A 23,222-nucleotide genomic window follows, 5' to 3' on the forward strand; every position below is an offset into this window, starting at 1 on the left:
TGTTTGTTTCATTTAGTGCACATGCCTGAAATATTCCAACAATAAATTAAACAAATATATTGGTTTGCTGTCTTTTCTATTGTTATAATCAAAGATCCCACAGCTCATGCTTTGTTGACGAGATGAGCGCTTTGTTTTGTGAAGTCTCTGTGAAGTCTGGATCTTAGTCTTGATCCAGGACAATCACAAACCCAGACATTCTGACTCCTTAGTCAGTTTTTCAAGTGGTGCACTCAGGACATTCATTGATTGTACAAAGCTCACGACATCATCTGCAAAGTCAAGGTCAGTCAGCATTTCCTTCCTGACAGACACCCAAGCCGATGGACTCCACGACCTTATCCAACACCTAGCTCATGTAAGCAGTAAAGAGAGTAGGAGCCAGAACACATGCCTGACAAACATTAGAACTCACTGGGAAGACATCAAAGACTCTTTGACTGCTCTGCACAGCACACACATTACCTGTGTACCTGCTGGATATGCATGTGTAAGAAAGAATGATTATAAAACAAGTTTTATGCCCCATAAGAAAGCTCTTACATCACACATATGTAATCTTGTTCTGTCAATGGACAATCATCCAGTCAATAAGACTATCTGTAATTGGGAACAAGAGTTGTGTCTGGAGTTCGGGGAAGGTTTCTGGGATAAGGCTGTAGACAGAATTTATATTTCATCTTGTGCAAGACTTTCCCTCATTCACTTTAAAGTAGTACACAGACTGCCTTTATCAAAGTCCAAATGAACCTAAATTTATCCCAATGTTTCTGATATGTCTGATAGATGTAACCTCTCCCTGTGATTTAAGTCATATGGTTTTTCTTTTCCCCAAACTTCAGTCTTATTGGATTTTGGATTTTGATGTTATCTCTCATGTTTTTGGAGTGAGAGTTCCTGGACTCCCAACTGTGTCCTTTACTAACTCACAGGAGGACGTAATTGCCATTACCTCATTGCTGGCACGACACAGAGTATTATTATCCTGGAAAGCTCCATGTCCCCTATTCTTTTTTTTTTTTTTTTTTGAAAAAAATCAAGTTTAGACTCAGAGGGAGGAGTGATGGGTTTCCAGAATTGTAGCAATCTTATATTGCTCATCTTGGATTGTTGAAAACGTTTGGACCTGATTGAACTGATTGTCGTGTGTGTGTGTGTGTTGTTATTTTTATTATTTATTATTATTTCGTAGGGCCTGTGGTTAGTATATTGTAATTGGATGTTCACGAATGTTCGGGTTGTAGCACATGATTGATTACACTTTAATTGACATCCATGACACTTACACTTAATTACACTTTGACATCCATGAAAGAATGGATGACAGCTCGGAAAGACGGCACGTTATAGTGCCAGGGCTAGCACCCTGAAGCACTGCACAAACAAGCTACAAGTACTGAACAAAGAGAATACCCCCAGGTAGACCGAGGAGGGGGGGAGGATAATCTGCCACCACGGACGGGTTACACGGTTAAAGACCCGGGCAATGGCTTAAGGAGTACGAGAAAGGATGCTTCAAGTCACGAAGGTGAAGTTAAACAAAGATGCAATGTCTGCAGAAGAACTTTCAAGAACGAGCGTGGGCTCAAAATCCATCAAGGCAAGTCTAAGTGCAAAGAACAGAGCCAGCAACACAAGGCAACTGATACTACACAGAGAGTTATCTCTGAGTTTATCAGTATAGCCTGTCAGTCGATGGAGGACCAGGGCCAGGAGGCAAACCACAGTGCCCCGGACCTCTCCGCTCTAACTGCTCGGAGCACTGGAAGAGGCAGCCAATCCAAAAGTCCTAAAGACTTTTTGAGGAAACCACGTTTGAACTTACCATCAGCAGCAGACCACAGATGGCAGCAACTGGATCAAGACTTGAATACCACCCTCGATAATATCTTGAAAGGAGAGGCAGCCAGGAAAATTGAGACCATGGTCCAAGTGGTGTACCAGGCATGCCACAACATTTTTGGCGTGAAGGAAGGGAAGGTTCTTAGACCACCATCACGCCCTAGCAGAAGGCAGAGACAGATTAGAGAGTTGCGAGGAGAGTTGAAGAAACTTAGGAAAAGATGGCGGGAAGCAAACATAGTGGAGAGGACAGCCCTGAATGAAGTCAGGGCACAGGTCCGGAAAAACCTGGTCCATCTCCACAGAGTGGAGATATTACGCAAGAAGCAGAGGGAGAAGCGCAGAAAGAGGAAAGCCTTTGTAAATAACCCTTTCCAGTTTACAGCGGAGCTCCTAGGAAAACAAAAGTGGGACACTGAAATGCTCGAAGGCAGAGGTAGAAGATTCTACGACAGCTGCACATGGCGACCCCCTTAGAGACGTCCCCCTGGGGGAATGCCCTTTCCCACTGCCAGCACTTTTGCCACATACCCTTTCAACATGGCAGACTTCACCGTGGATGAAGTAAGAGCGGTAGTTGAAAAAGCACGAGTAGGATCAGCGCCAGGGCCATCAGGTACCACCTACAAAATCTATAAAAACTGCCCACAGCTTCTGAAGAGGTTAGCAAAGCTCTTAAGGACACTGTGGAAGAAAAAGCAGGAACCTGGGCTCTGGACACTTGCTGAGGGATGCTTCGTGCCCAAAGAGTTAAACTCAGAGAGGCTCGATCAGTTCCGGGAGATTTCTCTGCTGGATGTAGAGGGCAAGATATTTTAGTCCATCATTGCCAAAAGGCTAACAGCATACCTGCTTGCCAACGAGTTTATCGACCCAAGTGTTCAAAAAGGTGGGGTTCCAGGTTACTCCGGCTGCTTGGAACATACAGCAGCGATCAGCCAGCTTATTAAGAAGGCCAAGAGTAATAACAAAACCCTCTCCGTTGTATGGCTGGACCTTGCCAAAACCTACCCAAGCGTTCCACATCAGTTAATCCAGAAGGCATTGGACCACTACCGTGTACCGGCAGAGGTAGTTGAGCTTACCATATCACATCTGGACGCGCTAAGGATGAGGTTCTCTACGAATGATTTCACCACCTCGTGGCAAAGGCTTGAGAAAGGCATAATGGCAGGATGTACAATTTCAGTGGCTCTCTTCATAGCTGCAATGAATCTATTGCTTGAGGTTGGAGGAGCACAGTGTAGGGGCCCGAAAGCAGATGATGGCATAAGACACCCTGCCTGCCGGGCCTTTATGGACGACGTTACAGTCATGACTCCATCAATCCAAGGAACACAATGGATCCTAAGTGCACTGGAAAGGATGGCGACATGGGCCCGGCTGCAGTTTAAGCCTGAGAAGTCGAGGAGCCTTAGTATCCTGAAAGGGAAGCCGAAAGGAAATACCTTTAGCATTCAAGGTGTGGACATCCCAAGGATTCAGGAGCAGGGAATCAGGTGCCTTGGAAAGGCCTATGACAGTTCCCTTAAGGACGGCAATAACCTCACTCGCACCAAAGTCCAGCTGTGCACATGGCTGAAGGTGGTTGACAGTAGCCAACTGCCTGGGAGGTTTAAGGTGTGGTGCTTCCAATATGGGATCATACCACGACTACAGAGGCCCTTTTCGCTCTATGACTTCCCCATGTCCCAAGTAGAGGGGATGGAAAGGCTCTGCAGCAAGTTCCTGCGGAGATGGCTGGGCGTCCTTCCATCTTTTAGCTCAGTCAATCTCTATAGCAAGACCTCAAAGCTCTCCCTACCAGTAACATCGGTGGCTGAAGAGTTTAAAGCCGCCAAGGTGAGAGCAGTCAGCACACTCCACTCATCTGACGATGGGAAAGTGAGGTACGCAAGTAAGAACATCAAGTGTGGCAGAAAGTGGAGGCCTCAGCAGGCAGTTACTGAGGCAGAAGCACACAGGAGATTGTCGGCGTGGTATGTCAAGGCCGTTTGGGTCTTGGGAACTACGATGGCAAAAGGTGGAGTAAAGTTAATGCGAAAGCCAAAAGAGAACTGGTGGTGCAGAGGGTTCGGCAGGCAGCAGAGGAGGATCGCCAGGTGAAGGCAGTAGGGCTAGCCTCCCAAGGCCGGTGGACCCAGTGGGACCAGGCACTGGAGCGTCAGCTGTCCTGGAAGGAGCTATGGCAAACTGACCAGGGGAAGCTGTCTTTCCTCCTACGAGCAGTGTCTGATCTGCTGTCAACCCCAAGCAACCTAAAGATCTGGGATGCAGAGGAGGACCCCTCTTGCAAGCAATGTGGGGCGGCCTATTGTACTCTGAACCACATCTTGACTGGTTGTCCTAAAGCATTAGCGGAAGGATGCTACAGGTGGAGACATGACAGTGTTCTCATGGAGATCGCCAAGTGGGTGGAAAACCACAGGATTAAGACGAACAACAACCATAGTCCGCCATCCATTGGCGTAAAATTCCTAAGAGAGGGCGGCAAGGTCCCTAAGAGCAGAACAGCAGGACCTCCATGTTGATAACCATTTGTAAAATCCAGGCGGCTTTTGATGGCTTTTAGTGGAGTGAGTATATGAGAAATTGTTTAACAGCTGGACATGTTCCAACTTGTCCTTAAGGCTTCCAACAGAGGTGTTTTTCCTGTGGCGGAGCGTCACAGCGGCTGCGAGCCGACGCTGTAATCCGCCCTCACGTCTTTCATTAAAAAAATCTCCTTTAACAGTGGAATATCCGGATAAAATGCTGAAACCGACTTCTTCTGAAACTTCTCTGTTCTCTCACGACGTCCTGGATCAATAGAGCCTGAAATGTGGAGGTTTTCAGCTTGAAACAGGCTGACGACGGCGCCTGGGACCGCTGTGCAACGTCCCGTTCTGTGGGAAGTCCATAAAGCGACAGTATCGCCTCAGAATCTCTCATCAGCCGTTAAAACTTTCACCGAAAACCAGCTTAATTTTTCGAACCGTGTCCACTTCGATGTGCCTCACAGGTTTAGAAAAAATTTTGATCAAACAAAGCGCCAGTCTCTCAGCAACTTCTCAGACAAAGGAATTCCGACGAGGGGCTGGACGACTCCTCCCACAAGGAGTGCTCACAGGCGAATGACGTCACCGACAGGCGTGGAAAAACTCACGCATGTGCACGAGGGTTCAAGCATGTCTGACGTAAAAACATATGAATGAAATCCATATCGTTTTTGAAAAAAATAAAAAGGACCTATACTTTATTGACAGCCCTCGTATACATAGTCCATTTGTGGTAAATTATGTGTTTTATATTTATTTTAAACATCCATCCATCCATTTTCTTCCGCTTTAATTTTACTGTGTAAAAATAAGTATACACATTTGTTTATATTGACTCATCATAACATCCATCCATCCATCCATTTTCTTCCGCTTTATCCGGAGTCGGGTCGCGCGGGGCAGGAGCTCAAGCAAAACTGCCCAGACCTCCCGATCCACACACACCTCCCCCAGCTCCTCCGGGGGAACCCCAAGGCGTTCCCAAGCCAGCCGAGAGATGTAGTCCCTCCAGCGTGTCCTGGGTCTTCCCTCCCAATGGGACGTGCCCGGAACACCTCTCCAGCCAGGAGTCACCTCAACTGACTCCTTTCGACGTGGAGGAGCAGCGGCTCAACTCCGAGCTCCTCCCGAGTGACCGAGCTCCTCACCCTATCTCTAAGGGAGCGCCCAGCCACCCTGCGGAGGAAACTCATCTCGGCTGCTTGTACTCGCGATCTCGTTCTTTTGGTCATGAGCCAAATCTCATGACCATAGGTGAGGATCGGAACGTAGATCGATCGGTAAATCGAGAGCTTTGCCCCCTACTCAGCTCTCTCTTCACCATGACGGTCAGATACAGCGACTGCATCACTGCAGATGCTGCACCGATCCGTCTATCGATCTCACGCTGCATCCGTCCCTCACTCGTGAACAAGACCCCGAGATACTTAAACTCCTCCACTTGAGGCAAGGACACTCCACCGACCTGAAGAGGGCAAAGCACCTTTTTCCGGTCGAGAACCATGGCCTCGGATTGGAGGTGCTGATTTTCATCTCGGATGCTTCACACTCGGCTGCACACCGCCCCAGTGCACGCTGAAGGTCCTGATTTGACGAAGCCAACAGAACCACATCGTCCGCAAACAGCAGAGACGAGATTCTGTGGTTCCAAAACCAGACCCTCTCTACATCCTGGCTGCACCTAGAAATTCTGTCCATAAAATAATGAACAGAACCGGTGACAAAGGGCAGCCCTGGCGGAGGCCAACGTGCACTGGAAACAGGTTTGACTTACTACCGGCAATGCGAACCAAGCTCCTGCTGCAGTCGTACAGGGACCGGATAGCCCTTAGCAAAGGACCCCGGACCCCATACTCCCAGAGCACTCCCCAGAGGGTGCCCCAAGGGAGGCAGTCAAACGCCTTCTCCAGATTCACAGAACACATGTGGACTGGTTGGGCGAACTCCCATGAACCCTCGAGCACCCGATGGAGCGTGTAGAGCTGGTCCAGTGTGCCGTGACCAGGACGAAAACCACACTGCTCCTCCTGAATCCGAGGTTCGAAACATGTTATTTTTTATATTTTAAACATGTTTAAACATGTTTGGATATTTAAACATATTAACAGTATTTCACAAAAAGTGTTAAAATGATTTGGAATATACCATTATGGCTTAAACCTGTCAACGTTTTCTTCAATTTCCTCCCACACCCTCTACTGGACAGTAAACTGCAAAACTGTAAAAACCTGATATGCAACAAATGTTTTTAATGTTGGCCAGTCTGAATATGAATGCACCTCTTTATCCCAGCTTTCATCTTTAGCATGTTTAGCAGAACAGATCAAGTGCAGACTAAGTCAAAGACTAAGACTAAATTCAGAGAAGTACAACAAGCATTTAACAATGGTAAAACAGTACTGTAGATGGCCTGATCAAATTATTAGTATCTACTCAGACAACGTCCCAAACTGATGCTTGTGTTTTACTTGATAATCCACTGGCACAGGGCACACTGCAAGAACATTAAAGACAATCCAATGTATTTGTGTGACTATTGGGCAGCTCTGTAATGTATGTCGAGTGCCTGTTAACAGCAGGAGAGCATTGATGAGTCAGGGTGACAATGAAACTGCCATATTTATGCGGAAAGCACCACTTGGGCTGAAGTGTCTGAGATGCTCCATCTATCCAAAATGGAGTTGGTGCGATGCTGTTGGTGAACTAGAAGAAAGCATTTTATTGAGTAGTGGCTAAAGTTAATATCATCTTGGTGCTTGTGAAACAGACCAATGGCAGAATGCAGAATGATCAGTGTGAGTGTTGTTTTTAATAAATCCAGTTCCAGTCAATCAAAAATGGCCTTGATCAGGTCCAACATGATAAAGCGGATGCATTGCCGCTGTAGGGCCAAACCTGTTTGAGGCTCCTGAAAAAGTCTGTAGAAAACGCTGTGGCCTCCACTACTGCTTGAAAACGTGATCATTCACACAGAACTGCTTTCTCACATTTCCATCATTACACTCTATACATTTGAGTACAGTTGCCATCACAGAGACATGAAGTCCGTGAAGGAGTTGTGCTTCATTGACGTGAATGTTTGGTGGATGGCTGCAGGGACAAGGATTTGCGATATACAGCATCTGCTTGTGCTATCAACTATATTCCAAAAGGATAGTGTAGCATGACATTGGATTTTCATTTGTATGGCCCAGGCAATCACAGGCAACAGTAGTGCGCTAGCAGGCAGATCAATTTCTTATTACACCATGAAGCTCACATTCTCCCTTCAAACCTCCATTTCTCTCTCTCAGAGGAAAGACTTTCCCACTGCTTTGAGAAAGGAAGAGAATCAGTGGAAAGTGTGAGTGAGGGATGGTGAGAAATTTAGAGAACATGAAAAGAAGACGGAATAATAGGTAGAGAATATCAACTGTAGGAGGAGCAGATCTGAGAAGGCTTGTTTCATAGATACCCGTGAAAGCTGGAACAGAATTGGCTTTGCAGAGTTTCCCTTGTACTTTCACACAGTATATGATGTGTTATGTGTTGTCAGTGTCTGAGTGTTCTTCTGTTGGTCTTTTTGCAATGTGTCATTCATCTGGTATCTCCTGTGCTCATTTCTCATTTCCATTTCTCTCTCTACCTCCTGTTCTTCTGTGGCAACCTTCCATTTTTCTCATTTTCCTAACTTTTTGCATTATTCTTTGCTTCCATGTTATTTCTTCCATATAATTTTCTCTTATTCTCTGTCCTTTAAAAAATTTCTGCCATTTTCTGTTTTTACTTGGAATACTTTTTATTCTTCCTTCCTTCTTTCCTTTGTATTGCATCTGCCAACAATATCTGCTTTCCCCTCATGCATCCAAACATCCCTACCTTCCTTTTTGTTTTTGTTTTTGATACCTCCTTTTCCCTCATGGTCATCACCTCTGTCCCTTCCCTCTAGGTCCCTGCTAACGTGGAGAAGGCGCTGACTTTCTTTGGCCAGCTCCTGACCAAAAAGCATTTCTTACTGACTTTCATCCGCACACTGGAGGCGCAGCGGTCCTTCTCCATGCGAGACCGAGGCAACGTGGCCTCCCTCATCATGACAGCACTGCAGGGTGAGATGGAGTATGCTACAGGCGTCCTAAAACAACTCCTGTCTGACCTCATAGACAAAAACCTGGAGAGCAAGAACCATCCAAAACTGCTACTCAGGAGGTATGAAACAGAACAGCTGATCTGACTTGGACACAACATGGCTACATGCATAGATAGTTCATGTTTTGGCATTCTTTTGTGTGCATTTGTGATGTTGTACAATCAACACGCTCAAGAGTGTGGTATCTGTCAGATAGGGGGCAAATGGTCCGTGCATACAGAAAAACATGTTTTCTTAGCTGTGAATGTTCACTGTTAAGTCTCCCTTATGTCCACTGTTATATAAAGATAAAGATTTGCTGCACCCAGAGCAGTGGCTGAAGCTGAGTACTTAGATTCATTATGGTATTGGTACTAAAATGGCAAGTACAGTGGTCCCTCGCTATAACGCGGTTCAGCTTTCGTGGCCTCGCAGTTTCGCAGATTTTTTTGTGCAATTTTGCATGCTTTTTTTTTTTTTTTTTTTTACAGCGCATTGTGTTCTGCATCCTTATCAGGCGGGCCGGTCGCGACACTGGTCAGCATCACCGCAATTGCTCTCACTGCCTCCGATGCACTTACTGAGTCTGCGGGCTCGGTAAACACAGCACCGGGCCACTCACACCGCCGTCTTGTCTGCTGTGCGGAGCTGCGCCAAATCGGTCAACAGGTCCAGAGACTACACTCACTGTTTTGATGTGGATGTTGACCGCAGCCGGAGCGTTCCGTGGCCACCGAGAGAGGACTTGGATTCTTTGCGGGTCCAGCATCCGTATCCCTGGAGGCAGTGAGCGAAGGGATAGTTCTGCGTGTGTCTGTTTATAATCTTCTTGCCCAGAAGAAAAAAAACAGTGTTTACACAGGAGAGAAAAGTGAGAAAATGTTAATGCCTGTTTGAGAAAAGTGTATAAAATGTGTAGTGAGGGGTTTTACAGCCTTAAAACATCTATAATAATTGCAAAAAATAGCGCTGACTACTTCGCGGATTTCGCTTATCGCGGGTTATTTTTAGAATGTAACTCCCGCGATAAATGAGGGACCACTGTATACAGAAAGTAGAAAGAAGTACACATGGAGATCTGAGTTTTTTTTTTGTTGTGCAGCTGGAATTACACAACAGGAAGGCAGGAGACAGGGAGAGTGGCTTTTCTTCCTCTTCATCTCTTAAACCTGTCCTTGTCAGAGAGGATTACCCTCCTGAGCTCACACACTGCCAACAGAGAGGCAGTAAGATGGATGGCATGCCTTCGCTCTGTCTCTCACACATGCAAATAGAATGTATGAGTGAATGAATGAAGTCGACAGATGTAAAATTATGAGGCATTGAGGGAGTGCAATGTGAAAGTCGACCATGAGGGAGCAAGGGCAATGTGTACAGTAGAACTCTGAGGTCAAAGGGCAGTGAAAGAATGAGAGGTGCAAGAACTGCAGAAGATGTACATAATGAAAGATGGTGGATGGAGCAAATGAAGGGCCTTGATATGGTAATTGAGGAAAAGAGAGGTCAGAATGTATGCAGGTTGACTTGGGTACTGACACAAATTGTTACAGTGCGTCCGGAAACTATTCACAGCGCTTCACTTTTTCCACAATTTGTTATGTTACAGCCTTATTCCAAAATGTAGTAAATTCATTTTTTCCCCTCAAAATTCTACTTGTAGAACCCCATAATGACAACATGATTTTTTTTTCGCTAAGAAATCACGTGTACATAAGTCTTCACATCATTTGCTCAATATTTGTTGATGTACAGTATCTTTGGCAGTAATTACAACCTAAAGTCTTACTGAATATGATGCCATAAGCTTGGCGCACCCATCTTTGGCCAGTTTTGCCCATACCTCTTTGCAGCACCTCTCAAGCTCCATCAGGTTGGATGGGGAGTGTCAGTGCCCAGCCGTGTTCAGATTTCTCCAGACATGTTCAGTCGGATTCAGGTCTGAGGTCTGCCTGGGCCACTCAAGGACATTCACAGAGTTGTCTTGAAGCCACTCCTTTGATATCTTGGCTGTGTGCTTAAGGTCATTGTCCTGCTGAAAGATGAACCGTCGCCCCAGTCTGAGGTCAAGAGCAGGTTTTCATCCATGATGTCTCTGTACTTTGCTGCATTCATCTTTCCCTCAATCCTGACTAGTCTCCCAGTTCCTGCTGCTGAAAAACATCCTCACGGCATGTTACTGCCACCACCATGCTTCGCTGTAGGGATGGTGCATGGTTTCCTCTAAACATGATGCCTGGCATTCACACCAAAGAGTTTAATCCTTGTCTCATTAGACCAGAGGATTTTGTTTCTCATGGTCTGAGAGTCCTTCAAGTGCCTTTTGGCAAACTCCAGGTGGGCTGCCATGTGCCTTTTACTCAGGAGTGGCTTCCATCTGGCCACTCTACCATATAGGCCTGATTGGTGGATTGTTGCAGAGATGGTTGTCCTTCTAGGAGGTTCTCGTGACCATCGGTTCTTGGTCACCTCCCTGACTAAGGCCCTTCTCCCCCGATCGCTCAGTTTAGATGGGCAGCCAGCTCTAGGAAGAGTCCTGGTGGATCCAAATTTCCTCCGTTTACGAATGATGGAGGCCACTGTGCTCATTGGGACCTTCAAAGCAGCAGAAATATTTCTGTACCCTTCTCCAGATTTGTGCCTTGAGACAATCCTGTCTCTGAGGTCTACAGACAATTCCTTTGACTTCATGCTTGGTTTGTGCTCTGACGTGCACTGTGGGACCTTGTGATTTCTTAGGTTTGTTTTTTTTTAATAAATTTGCTAATTTAATTTTTAACATTTTAACAATTTATCTTTTTCACAATTTAACTTTTTCACATTGTCATTATTGTGTGTAGAATGTTGAGGAAAATAATAGATTTCATACATTTTTGAATAAGGTTTTAACATAAAATGTGGTAAAAGTGAAGAGCTGTGAGTACTTGCTAGATTCACTGTAGGTGGCAAATCATTTATGGATGGAGAAAAGGGTGGAATAAGAAAGGTGCAAAACATTTAAGAGTATATATGTAGGAGAGAGAGAAAACAAGTTGGTGCAGACAGCTATTCCAGAAAAGATACATGTATTAAAGAAAGACAATTAGAGAAATGGCCTGTCTCCAAATAAATTGGAATTACACATTAAATGATAAAAAAAAGCTACATTTTTTTCCTCTCCTCCTCCTCAGAGAGATATTTAATTAAAAATCTAATCATATAAATGACTTTAAGCCACAGTGCCTGTGTGAAGCCATTCTCATTCCCCTCTCGTGGTGTACGGTCACAACACGCTGTCCCTGCTAACTACGCCAGCCTCAGGAGCTGGTGTTAATAAGCTCAGCAACTATTAAAGATGGTTCACCCTATTTTTTGTTCTTTCTACAGCAATAGAATGACTTTAGACATCTTTATTTTTAGGGTTCTACATAGATTTCAGTCTGTTCCCATGTTGGTTTCCGTCCCCTACAGTGCCGTTCGCACAGGGTACATCTGGTTCGATGAAGACAATGTAAGCCAGAGAGATGCCCTCCTTCCTTTACATTCCTGAAGAGTTTGTGTTGAGAGGTGCTGCGTCAGAGTTTTAAATGAAATGTTGCATATCTCACAGACAAGTCCAGACATGCCCAAAAGGATGTTCTCTCTCCACATTTGCTGCCTCACATTTGTCCACTGAAGGTTCTTGGCAGCTGTGGTACGGAAAAAAACAACAAAACATTCGGACGTCAAGCACAAACCTGTGAAAAACACCCTCGAGCAGGGTTGGCCAATAGTGTGCCATAAAGGGCCAAAACAGTGCAAGTTTTCCTTGCTACCACTCACCTCAGCAAGTGATTTCAGTGATGATCAGCTGGTGTGTGTGACTTTTTTTTCCTTCTTATTTTTCAAATATTTTTTTATCATAAAAGCAGTAATCATGATCCTGGTACTAAAGACAAATGAAAGAAGTTTAAAGAAGGAAAACGGGAACATGCGTCCCAATTAGATGACCCACTAACTGCGGAGAAGACTTCAGATGTCAGGTGGCTCTTCTGCATCATCTGTTCATTTGAGATAAAACAAAATGTCAAATGAATCAGTCTTCTTGTTTTTTGAGTGAAAGTGAGGATGTAAATCTCGCAGATGATGACCGAGTGGGAGAAATCCTCTCTCTCTCTCTCTCTCTCTTTTTTTTTTCTCTTCTTCACATACCCTTAGCACTGGATTCCCTTTCAGCTGTTTAAGAAATTAGATGCAATAAGTCTGTTAATTACAGTGCCTTTTAATTGCTCTACTTTCTTTCACCGGTGTTGATGCGTGTCTTCGCGAGAGCGTGCACGTGCAGAGGTTCCCTTCATTATATGGCATGTTTGTGATTAACGAGAGATGCTAGTGAATTATACTAATTGCTGTATTTTTAATGAAGATGAGTGGGTTTGCTTGGAAGAAGTAAAGTGATGGGGGATGGAGCAGCGGTAGAAGTGGAGGGGTGTTTTACCAAGTTAATTTGTTTGTGTGTGACACGGTCGGGGAGGAAGGGAACGATAGCAAAGGATAAAGTCTTTGATGATTGAGCGCTAACCACATGACGACTGATAATACGTTCGCTTTGATGTGTGAACATGTCGTAAATGCCTTGTCCCCTCATAGTGAAAGTATTTGTTTATGTCATACAGGGCCTTTTCTGTGGTGGGGTGCTTGTTGAAGTTTGGGGGGAGCAATTTGACATGTTTCCACAACCTCCTGTTGTTTTCCATAGATTTGTGTTGTGCTTAGTAGTCAGTGATGAAAACAAGATTTTTCTTTTTTTTTTTTTTTATTCCTTCTCATTTCTGTCCTCTTACTGTCATTCTCTTATTTTCTTCTTCTGTCACATTCCTCTCCTCTCCACTTTCTCTTTTGTCTTTTTATCTCTCTCTATCTCTATCTATCCCAGGACGGAATCTGTAGCTGAGAAGATGCTTACCAACTGGTTCACCTTCTTGCTTTACAAGTTCCTGAAGGTAAAACTCTGTCACGCGTGCAACAGCAGCGGTAGACACGTTTGTTGCAATGCTAATACTGCTGGTTTTTGAGAATAGGAAAATGCTTCACTAACACACACGCACAGCTGCAACATATAGATAAGGCCAATGCTGCAGGCTACCTATCCCTTACGTCTGACTTTCATCTGCTAAATTCTTCAAATCGAGGAGAATGTGCAGTTTGAAGCACTGCTCAGGCACAAAAGTCCACGTTGTTATGATCACCGTCATCTAGCGCAATAACCTGTCCTTGTGTTGTGTGTGTGTGTGTGTGTGTGTGTGTGTGTGTGTGTGTGTGTGTGTGTGTGTGTGTGTGTGTGTGTGTGTGTGTGTGTGTGTGTGTGTGTGTGTGTGTGTGTGTGCGCGCACACGTTTATATCCCCTTCAGAGCTTATGGGCTAAGCAAAAGAAAAAGCCACAGATCTTACACAAATGCTTGCTTTCATTTCTCCATCTGTCTCTCTGTATGTTCTCTCTCTGAATTTACCTTCCTCTGATATGGAATCAGAGAGCATTACTGAAGCTTAAATTCTGCTAAATTCCTCCATCCACACACAGATGTTCTCAATTCAAACCTTGCTGCAGCTAATCAGTTAGAAGCGGGGCCTTAAATCCCTGCCAGGGCAGCCATTCTGCTGGACAACACACCAGCCAAGCCCCCAGGGGTCCCTGTTAGCCGCCGTGTGTTTGTGTGTCAGTGTGCACGAGTGTGATTTGTGACAGTCTGAGTTTAACTCAGAGACAGAGGAAGGGCGTTGTTTTTGCCCCGCCGTGTGTAATGTTTGCTGTCTTTTTAAATAACCTGAGACAAGACAAGAACAACAGTGGAACAAGCAATTGTAGAGTGATGGAAGGAAACAACATCGGAAAAGAGGAAAGATAACAGAGGTGTCAAAAAGGAACAGAGAAAGGCAGAGGAGGGAATTGGTGGATTAAGAAAGCTAGTACTGAACCAGAAATGTTCTAACAGCAACGTTAGAGAGTAAAGGTACCTTGACACTTGCACAAATTTGAGCCCTGCACTGGTACCCAATCTGCCGTGCCAGAGAGTAAACTCATTGTAAACTGTCCGTGACTTCATGCAAGTGTGCAAAGAAAATTTTGAAATGTTCAAAATCTCTGGCATGCATTAATTTTGTGAACTACACATAAACATTGTGCAAGCTATTCAGAAACACTGTGTGTCGCTGGAAGTCAATGCATCAGCGCACCGCATCACAGTGCAGCTCATCTGAACTATTATGACGAAAGCAATGTTTTACCAAGCCATTACAATATGAATATTATAATTACCTTTGAGATAATTCTAAATGCATTCTCCACGTCATGAAGTGCACGAGAACAGCTGCAGCTGTAGAAAATTCTTCTGTGATTCTGAGAGCAATGAGAGGTGTTTTCTTCAGCCAAGCGCTGACAGCAAATCATTAATCCGCTACAAAATAATTATTTTATATAATGCAGCGTCCAGTGGCACAAAGCGCAGCGTCCAGTGGCACAAAGCGCAACATCCAGCGGGACAAAGCAGGTTGCACTGGCTTGACGAATTGGGCAGCAGTACGGGGGTTAAATGCATGCAAGTGTCAAGGTGTCATAATAGAGGTTTGAATAATTTTCAAGATTCAGCCAATTGTGAACAGAGCCGTGTAAAGGGTCAAGTCATTGAGGAATAAAACCAAAAGCCTTTGCTTACCAAAGGGGAAAGAAATGGGGAACACACACTTTTAATCAATTACCATGTTCTGGGTTGCCATGTTTTCTCTTACACTGCATTGTTGGGAAAAAAATGGGAACTAATATGTTGGCCGTAGGGATGGTCTATTATACTGATCTGATTATCGTTGTGGCTGGTAAAGACATTATTAGCAAAGCTGTCCGAGGTGTTACCGTTTAGTCTTCTTGGTCAGATCCATACATAGTTGGACAGTGACACTTTAAAAAACAAGAGCAAACAGAGATTTCTGACATCCGCCATTTCGGACCCCGATCACCTCCAAAATTTAATGGAGTCTTCCATGCCATAATATCTATCTGTGGTTCGAATTTGGTGAAAATCCTTGAAGTGGTTTTGACATATTCCTTCAAAGACTGTATAAAATGAAACTTGATCCGGATCCAGATCACTTCCAAAATTTAATGGAGTCTTCCATGGCCTAATATGTATCTCTGTTCAAAATTTCATCAAAATCCATGAAATAGTTTTGATGTAATCCTTCAAAGCATTTATTAAGGGTATCTTGATCCTGAATCTGGGTCCGGATCACCTCCAAAATTTGGTGGAGTCTTCCATGCCCTAATATCTATCTGTGGTACAACTTTGCTGAGAATCCGCAATGTAGTTTTAATGTAATCCTTTAAAGTGTATATAAAGTGAAATCTTGATCCAGAATCCCGATTCAGATCACCTCCAAGCTTAATGGAGTCTTCCATGGCCTAATATGTATCTGTGTTCAAAATATCATCAAAATCCGTGAAGTAATTTTGACGTAATCCTTCAAAGCCTATATTAAGAGAATCTTGATCCAGAATCTGTGTCCGGATCACCTCCAAAATTTAATGGGTTCTTCCATGGCCTAATATCTATCTGTGGTGAAAATGTCATCAAAATCCATGCAGTTGTTTTGACATAATCCTGCTAACAGACAGACAAATAAACGCAGATGATTTTATTACGTCCTTGACGGATGTAAAAATAGTTCCCTCTGCATTCCGCCACAATGGAGGTGAAAAGAAACAGTCAAGATGCTTGTAGTTTAGACGTCCGCACAATGGTGGAGAGCGAGCCACGCTCCGGTCGGCCATCAACATGCTGAAATGACCGGATCATTTCCAAAGTGAACGCTGTGGTGATGCCGGACCGTCGTGTGACTATCCGAAAATTGCGGAAGAGGTGGACATCAGCCCTTTTTCAGTACATTCCACTGTGACAGAAGATTTGGCCATGAAAAGAGTGGCGGTGAAATTCATGCTGCTGCTGATGGCGGCGCAAAAGCACCTTCGTGTTGAAGTCTCACAGGACATGCTGTGACATGCCCACCTCTTCCACAATTTATCGTATAGTCACACGACTGAAAAGTCACAGAAAGCCGTCTGAATCATCCGAATGGTTTCCACCTGGCTGTCGCCCAGTTTCTGGCAAAATTTGATGCGGCGCTGCTCCAGTCATTCCGTCTTTTTCCTTGAAATGAAAATCCGCCGAGCGCACAGCACACGTCCCACACAAAGGCTGCTTACCAGAAAATGATGCAATCGACAGGCGTGAAAAAGTTCACGCATGCGCACGAAGGTTCAAGGTTTGCTCATGCAAGCACACGTGATTCAAATCCATCAGGTTTTTGCAAAAAATAAAAAGGTCGGATACTTTTCTAACAGACCTTGTATAGCTCAAATTGTTGAAAAAGATGATGGTTCTGATAGAAAGGTCGAGTTGAGTCCATGCTTCACCAAGTCAGAGCTACTTCATTTGCAAAATGACTGCTTGGTGTAAGTCTACACTACAGGTAGAGTTTAATTGTTTCATTTCAATTCCATTGTGATGGTGTACAGAGATGAAATTTGCAAATATTGTCACTTTCTAAATACTTTCTAAGTACTGATGACTGTATGTTAGCAAATAGCTTCAGAATGCCTGATCTGATTTTGATCAAACCTGGTGGTTATATTGAGCCACTGCAGAGGAAGAAGTGATTTGATTTTGGTGAACGGTCAAATTTTCTGCCCAGTTCTGATATTGGTAAATTTCTAATTTTGTGGAAATGTATTTATACAACCCCAGTTCCAATGAAGTTGGGACGTTGTGTAAAATGTAAATCAAAGCAGAATACAATGATTTGCAAATGTAACACGGTGGTAAACATACCACTGTCCCAACTTTTTTTAAACGTGTTGCAGGCATCCATTTCAAAATAAGCAAACATTTGCAAAAAACAATGAAGTTTATCAGTTTGAACATTAAATATCTTGTCTTTGTGGTGTATTCAATTGAATATAGGTTGAAGAGAATTTGCAAATCATTGTATTCTGTTTTTATTTACATTTTACACAACATGCCAACTTCATTGGAATTGGGGTTGTATATTGTATTGCTAGTATTATTTACTATTATTATTATTTAAAAGCTGTGTAACATTTTCTCTACATTCCTGATGTTTTGATGTGTGGGTGTGGCTTCGTGCTGTTTGAGCCGTTTTCATCTGTTTTGAAGGAAGTGACTCTGCACTTCATTCTGTTGTCAGTTCCTTATTTGCTGGAATGAACATTCCAGCTTTTGTAAGTAGCTTGTTTCAGTTTCAGTGGTGGCGCTGGAGCGCTTTGATGACAAGTGAGTAGAGATACAAACGCCATCAGTTTCCTATCAGCAGAGCAGGGGGATTGTGTAGTGACGTTCAGTATCATTTCTGACTCAGTACGCCTCTTTTGCCTTCATTGCACCACGTCTCTGCAGTATTGTACTTCAGAATTTCATGTAAATGTCAGTGTTTTGTTCAGTGTTAAAGCTGAGGTGTCAGAATCTCAACAACGAAGACAGCGATGTGCATCATGTGGTGGAGGTAGACAACATATGAATTTGATCAGTGTAGCATCATTTAGTCTTAAAAGAACAGTGATCAAGAGGAGCTAGCTAGTTTTCTGTTAATCAGACAATACATTTTAGCATTTTTCTTTTCTGTGCAAGTTAAGTAAACTCAGCGCAGGTGCACACCTCATCAGTAGGCAATGCAAACACCACATTTTTTTTTTTTTGCCAATATCATTTTCGTGTTGTGTTTTTCTGCAGATAATATCAGTTATCAAGCTGTTCACCAATTAATATGGCTTTATACACCCTGAAGAAAACCATACAGCCTGAGGCCGAAGGGTGTATGGTTTTCTTCAGGGTGTATAAAGCCATATTAATTGGTAAAACAACTTGATAGCGATTTTATCATATACCTATAAATGATAAATGCACACAGAACACAATGCGCGTGCTCTCCCTTCACTCACTGCCTCCGGGGGTACGGATGCGGGACCTGCAAAGAATCCAAGTCATGGCCACGGAGCTCTGCGGCTGCGGTTACTGAGACCATGCAGCAGGCGCTGCACATCAAAACAGCGAGCGTAGTCTCTGGACCTGGTGTTGCAGCTCGGCACAGCAGACAGGGGGGCGGTGTGAGTGGCCCGCTGCGGCGCTTACCGAGCCCGCAGACTCAGTAAGCGCATCGGAGGCAGTGAGAGCAATCGCGGTGATGCCGACCGGCCCTCCTGATAAGGACGCAGAACACAATGCGCTGTTAAAAAAAAAAAAAGAAACATGCAAAATTGCACTAAAAAAATCCGCAAAACTGCAAGGCCGCGAAAGGGAGTTACGTTCTAAAAATAACCCGCGATAGGCGAAATCCGCGAAGTAGTCAGCGTTATTTTTTACAATTATTATAGATGTTTTAAGGCTGTAAAACCCCTCACTACACACTTTATACACTTTTCTCAAACAGGCATTAACATTTTCTCACTTTTCTCTCCTGTGTAAACACTCAAAGTTCAAACCATAGTAGAAAAAAAAATAGAAAGTTTTCCCATAAATAATTATGATGGCTTTTAGAACTAACGAATTTCATTTTAACGATCAACCTACAAGGTTGGACACGTAAGAAATTATTAATAGTGACTCACCAGTATTTCACAGTTCCTCTGACCGCGCCTCTTCGTCGTGGCACCGCTCCGCTGTCCGGATTGGCTGATTACTCGGGTGGTATGAAAAATATTACCCGTCCACGAAAAGGGTGTATTGCTACTTATTCTTTAGTGTTTTATCCAATCATATTGGCGTATCATTTATAGGTATATGATAAGTGGATTTATAACAGGTCATTGACATTTTTGGGATATGGCTTCTGTCAGTTTGAGGACAATGTAGGAGTGGGTATGGAGATGACACCTTGCCTTGTTTGGGACAGCTTTGTTGCTTTTCAGGGACCAGGAGATGTACTTGGCACAGAAGAGGTAGGAGAAGAAGAGTGAAGTTGAGCTTCATAGTTTTCTGCTCTTATGGTGCTTTTGGGAAACGTATTCAGGAATTACAGGAGGAAGATGTACCGGGTGAATTTAATATTTTATGTTCCGTATAAAGTGTGTCAGGATACAGTGTGTACTGTTATGTTTGCTGTGAGGGTGACACTATCCCTGAGGTTCCTGCCACAAGTGAACTAAATCCACTGAACAGTGGTGCACGCGAAAGCAGACAATATATGATGCAGGCATTTGAGATCAAGCTTGTAAAGTAGCATATTTTCTCTCAGTATTAACAGCTGCTTCATTCTGTCTTATTGTGACACATTTGTTGGAACAGTAGCCCAGACTGAATGAACGTAAGCTACATTCGTGCACAATGCACTTCTGCCGCATTTTCTTAACTGTTACAATTTCGACCAAATTCAAGATGTTGTGTATGCTTTGCGTTTGTGTCACATCTGTGAAACTTTCAGTAACGTAGGTAGAGCAGACGCAATGTAGCGTGTATGGCTGGCTTAAAGTTTAGAGTATAGATGGTAGAGTTAGCCTTGTCACTGTAATAATACATTAATAATAATAAAAAAGTGATGCAGTTGTTATATTTTCTTACCACAATTGTTTAAAAAAGCATTTTAATAGCAGTAATGTTGTATTGATGAATGTTTGAGGGCATTGTGCAGCATCGTTAAATAGAAAATGTAATTTTCTTTAAGCGTGCCAGTATTGGGGCGTGCTGTTGGTTGAGGCACATATACCTGAACAAGTAGTCTGCAATGTGCCGGTGAGATTCCCAAGCTGGTGCATCTCACCTCATGTGTGCCTCCCTGTGTGATCAAGACTACATGGGCTGAAGCTTTATATCAAATAATTTAGAGGCTATAAAAAGCTGATCGTTACATCCCTGATATCTTTTTACACCTGATAAAAAATGAATAGTGGCTGCAGCATTGTGTAGTTAGAAAGTGCTGAGAAAACAAAAATCCTTTTGCAGTATGTGTGACTCATTTAATAAACATGGAACATTGATAGTGTTTTTAACCCTGTTGGCATCTGAAGTCAGAAGCAGTGCGAAGCAATATGATGCCGGGTGGTATTCTGCTCGACAGACAAGACGACAGACAAGCCTGCTGGTTTCTCTGTAGGCAGCAGGCAGTACTTGTCTATTCCGCAGAATTCATCTGACAGCACAGTAACCCGACTGGCGCACGTCGATGCATCTGTGTGCCCTACTGAGGTGTGAAGGCAGCAGCGCACTTCTCTGCCCAAAGATGCAACACACTTTGCCATGAAGTTCAGAAACAGCAGCGGTCAAACTGTGAACAGGATTCAAAGTGTAAAGGCCCCCTGACACTTGCACAACTTTGATCCACGCTCTTGCACGCACATCAGCGTGACGATCCCACCCGCTGTGTTCCCACCTGGACGCCGCACTTTATTCCACTGGATGCCATGCGTTGTGCGCTGGACGCTGTGTGGATCAAAGTCGTGCAAGTGTCAGGGGGCCTTAAGACTCGCAAAAATTACAAATGCAGAGCAACGTGAAAACTTTTTAAGTTGAGAAGCTGTCTAAACAAGCTGTGCTTAGCTGGCAGCCCAGTGGAACGATTGAGCGTAAGAGGTGAACGTGTACACAGAAAAGAGACTTGGGGCCCAGCATCCCAGTGCTTGTTGCCTGTTTGACACGTCTCACACACCATAGTGCTTCTCCAAGCGTTTTCCACGCTGCTGTCGTTAACCTTCTATTAACTCTTCCATCAATTGCCACTCAGTCAAACTCACACTTTCTATGATTTCTCTCTCTTGCTCGCACACTTAGTCTTTCCCTCACATACACACAGAGAGAATTGGGGTGGGTTTTTTTTTGTTTGCCTGAAAAGAAGAGACTGGAGAAAGGATGTGTGCATTGTTTCCTGTTGGTTAGTGCACAGTTAGTCACCACAGGCCACGGCCTCATTCTTCTCTACGCTCCCTGTACTTCCCGTAAGAAGATTGGAACTAAAATTGGAGTTGCTCAGTAAAGCTACTTGCTGAGGCATTTTTTTTTCTTTTTCGTGACATATATGACAGGTTGACATTTTTGCAGGGTTGTGTTAATCTGTCTCCCTATCGTCTTTATCCATTTCTTTCTTTCTCTGTTTCCTGCCTCTTGCACATTGTCGTACTCTGTCAATTCATTTCTCTCTCTCACTCTCTTTCTCTCTGGAGGAGTGTGCTGGGGAGCCTCTGTTCATGCTGTACTGTGCCATGAAGCAGCAAATGGAAAAGGGACCAATAGACGCAATCACTGGCGAGGCACGCTACTCCCTCAGCGAAGACAAACTCATCAGACAGCAGATTGATTACAAGACTTTGGTCAGTGCAAATGTACACAATCACATGGGCAAGTGGTGACAGGAGAGCAGGACATAAAACAGATATACAAACTCCATATTTAGCATTGCACAAGTGTGAAATTAATAGTGTTGTTGGACCTGATTAAATATGTGCATAATAAAGGTTGCATGCATTGTTCCATAGTTAAATAGTGTCAGAGGTCATCGCGCTTTCCTCTATCAATAAATGATGCTTTCAATTCTCTGCTGATTTCTTTGTCTTTATGTGACCTTTGGAGCCTGCCTTATGACCTCTCCTTCTGCAGACCCTGCACTGTGTGAACCCAGAGAATGAGAATGCACCGGAGGTGACAGTGAAAAGCCTGAACTGTGACACAGTCACGCAGGTGAAGGAGAAGCTGCTGGACGCTGTGTACAAAGGCACGCCGTACTCACAGAGACCAAAGGCTTCTGATATGGACCTGGGTAAGGAAAGACAGTGCTCCCCCCTCACCAAAAAAGATACACACACAGCCAGAGAGACTTACAGGAGAAGTACTTCTTGGGCCCTGTGCACCAAATTGTGAAAACGTATACTTTTGTGCATGTTTTACTCAGTCACAATCAGTTTGGCTTTGTTACTGTAAACATGCTGGCCCTGTGATAGACAAGTGACCTGTCCAGGGGTGTTACCCCCCCCTCTCGGCCACTGACCCCTGGCATAGGCTCTGAAGGTCCTCCTAAGTGGCATAAACGGGTTTAGAAAATGAATGAATGTTGTGGTCAACCAAATTATCCCACCTTCACATTTTTATCCAAGAGAGGAAAAGAAACAAAAAAATATATAGTTGGTCTGTTCAAATTTTAATTACAGGTTAGTGTACAAATAACTAAAGTATATTTTTTCAGTGTTACAAAATAAGCTTAAGCTACGTTGTGTAGATTAACTGGCTGACAATGCAGAACGTGCAAAGCTGAGAATATGTCTCATACTCTTCTTTTCTTTGTTTTGTCATATTAACCAAGTGTTCACTTTGTGTATTCCTTTCTGTGCATTTTTGGGGCAGAATGGCGACAGGGTAGGATGGCTCGCATCATCCTTCAGGATGAGGACGTAACCACTAAGATAGACAATGACTGGAAGAGACTCAACACTCTGGCTCACTACCAGGTAGTCTGCTTCTTAAGTATAATATACTTCCTGTGGTGCCTTGTGCTGTGTTGGCTGCACATGCCTTTTTTGTGTACTCATTCAAATTCAGTGCTTGTTATGGTTTTTTTGTTAGATTTTGGGACATTAAAATAATGAAATCATTGCATGTTGGTTAGACTGTCATGTTACGTTGCCTGCAATAACAGTTGATGAAAATTTTGTGAAGCATTTAGGGGTTGCACAACTTTAGATGGTTTCAAAGTCAGCAGTTATGCTGTGAAAGTAGAGTTGAGGTTGACTAACTGC

General features: G+C 43.8%; 1 protein-coding gene across 1 annotated transcript in view; it reads left to right on the forward strand.

Annotated features, from left to right (window-relative positions):
- The window catches only part of LOC117507223 (plexin-A1-like), a 570,294-nt gene that overhangs the window by 518,889 nt on the left and 28,183 nt on the right, over positions 1–23,222 (forward strand). The window contains 5 exon segments of the mRNA XM_034167043.1: positions 8,308–8,564; positions 13,376–13,442; positions 21,657–21,803; positions 22,090–22,249; positions 22,831–22,934. Of these exon segments, the coding sequence (XP_034022934.1) occupies positions 8,308–8,564; positions 13,376–13,442; positions 21,657–21,803; positions 22,090–22,249; positions 22,831–22,934 (735 nt within the window).

This window comes from Thalassophryne amazonica, chromosome 3 (assembly GCF_902500255.1).
Source record: "Thalassophryne amazonica chromosome 3, fThaAma1.1, whole genome shotgun sequence".
NCBI classification, from domain to species: domain Eukaryota; kingdom Metazoa; phylum Chordata; class Actinopteri; order Batrachoidiformes; family Batrachoididae; genus Thalassophryne; species Thalassophryne amazonica.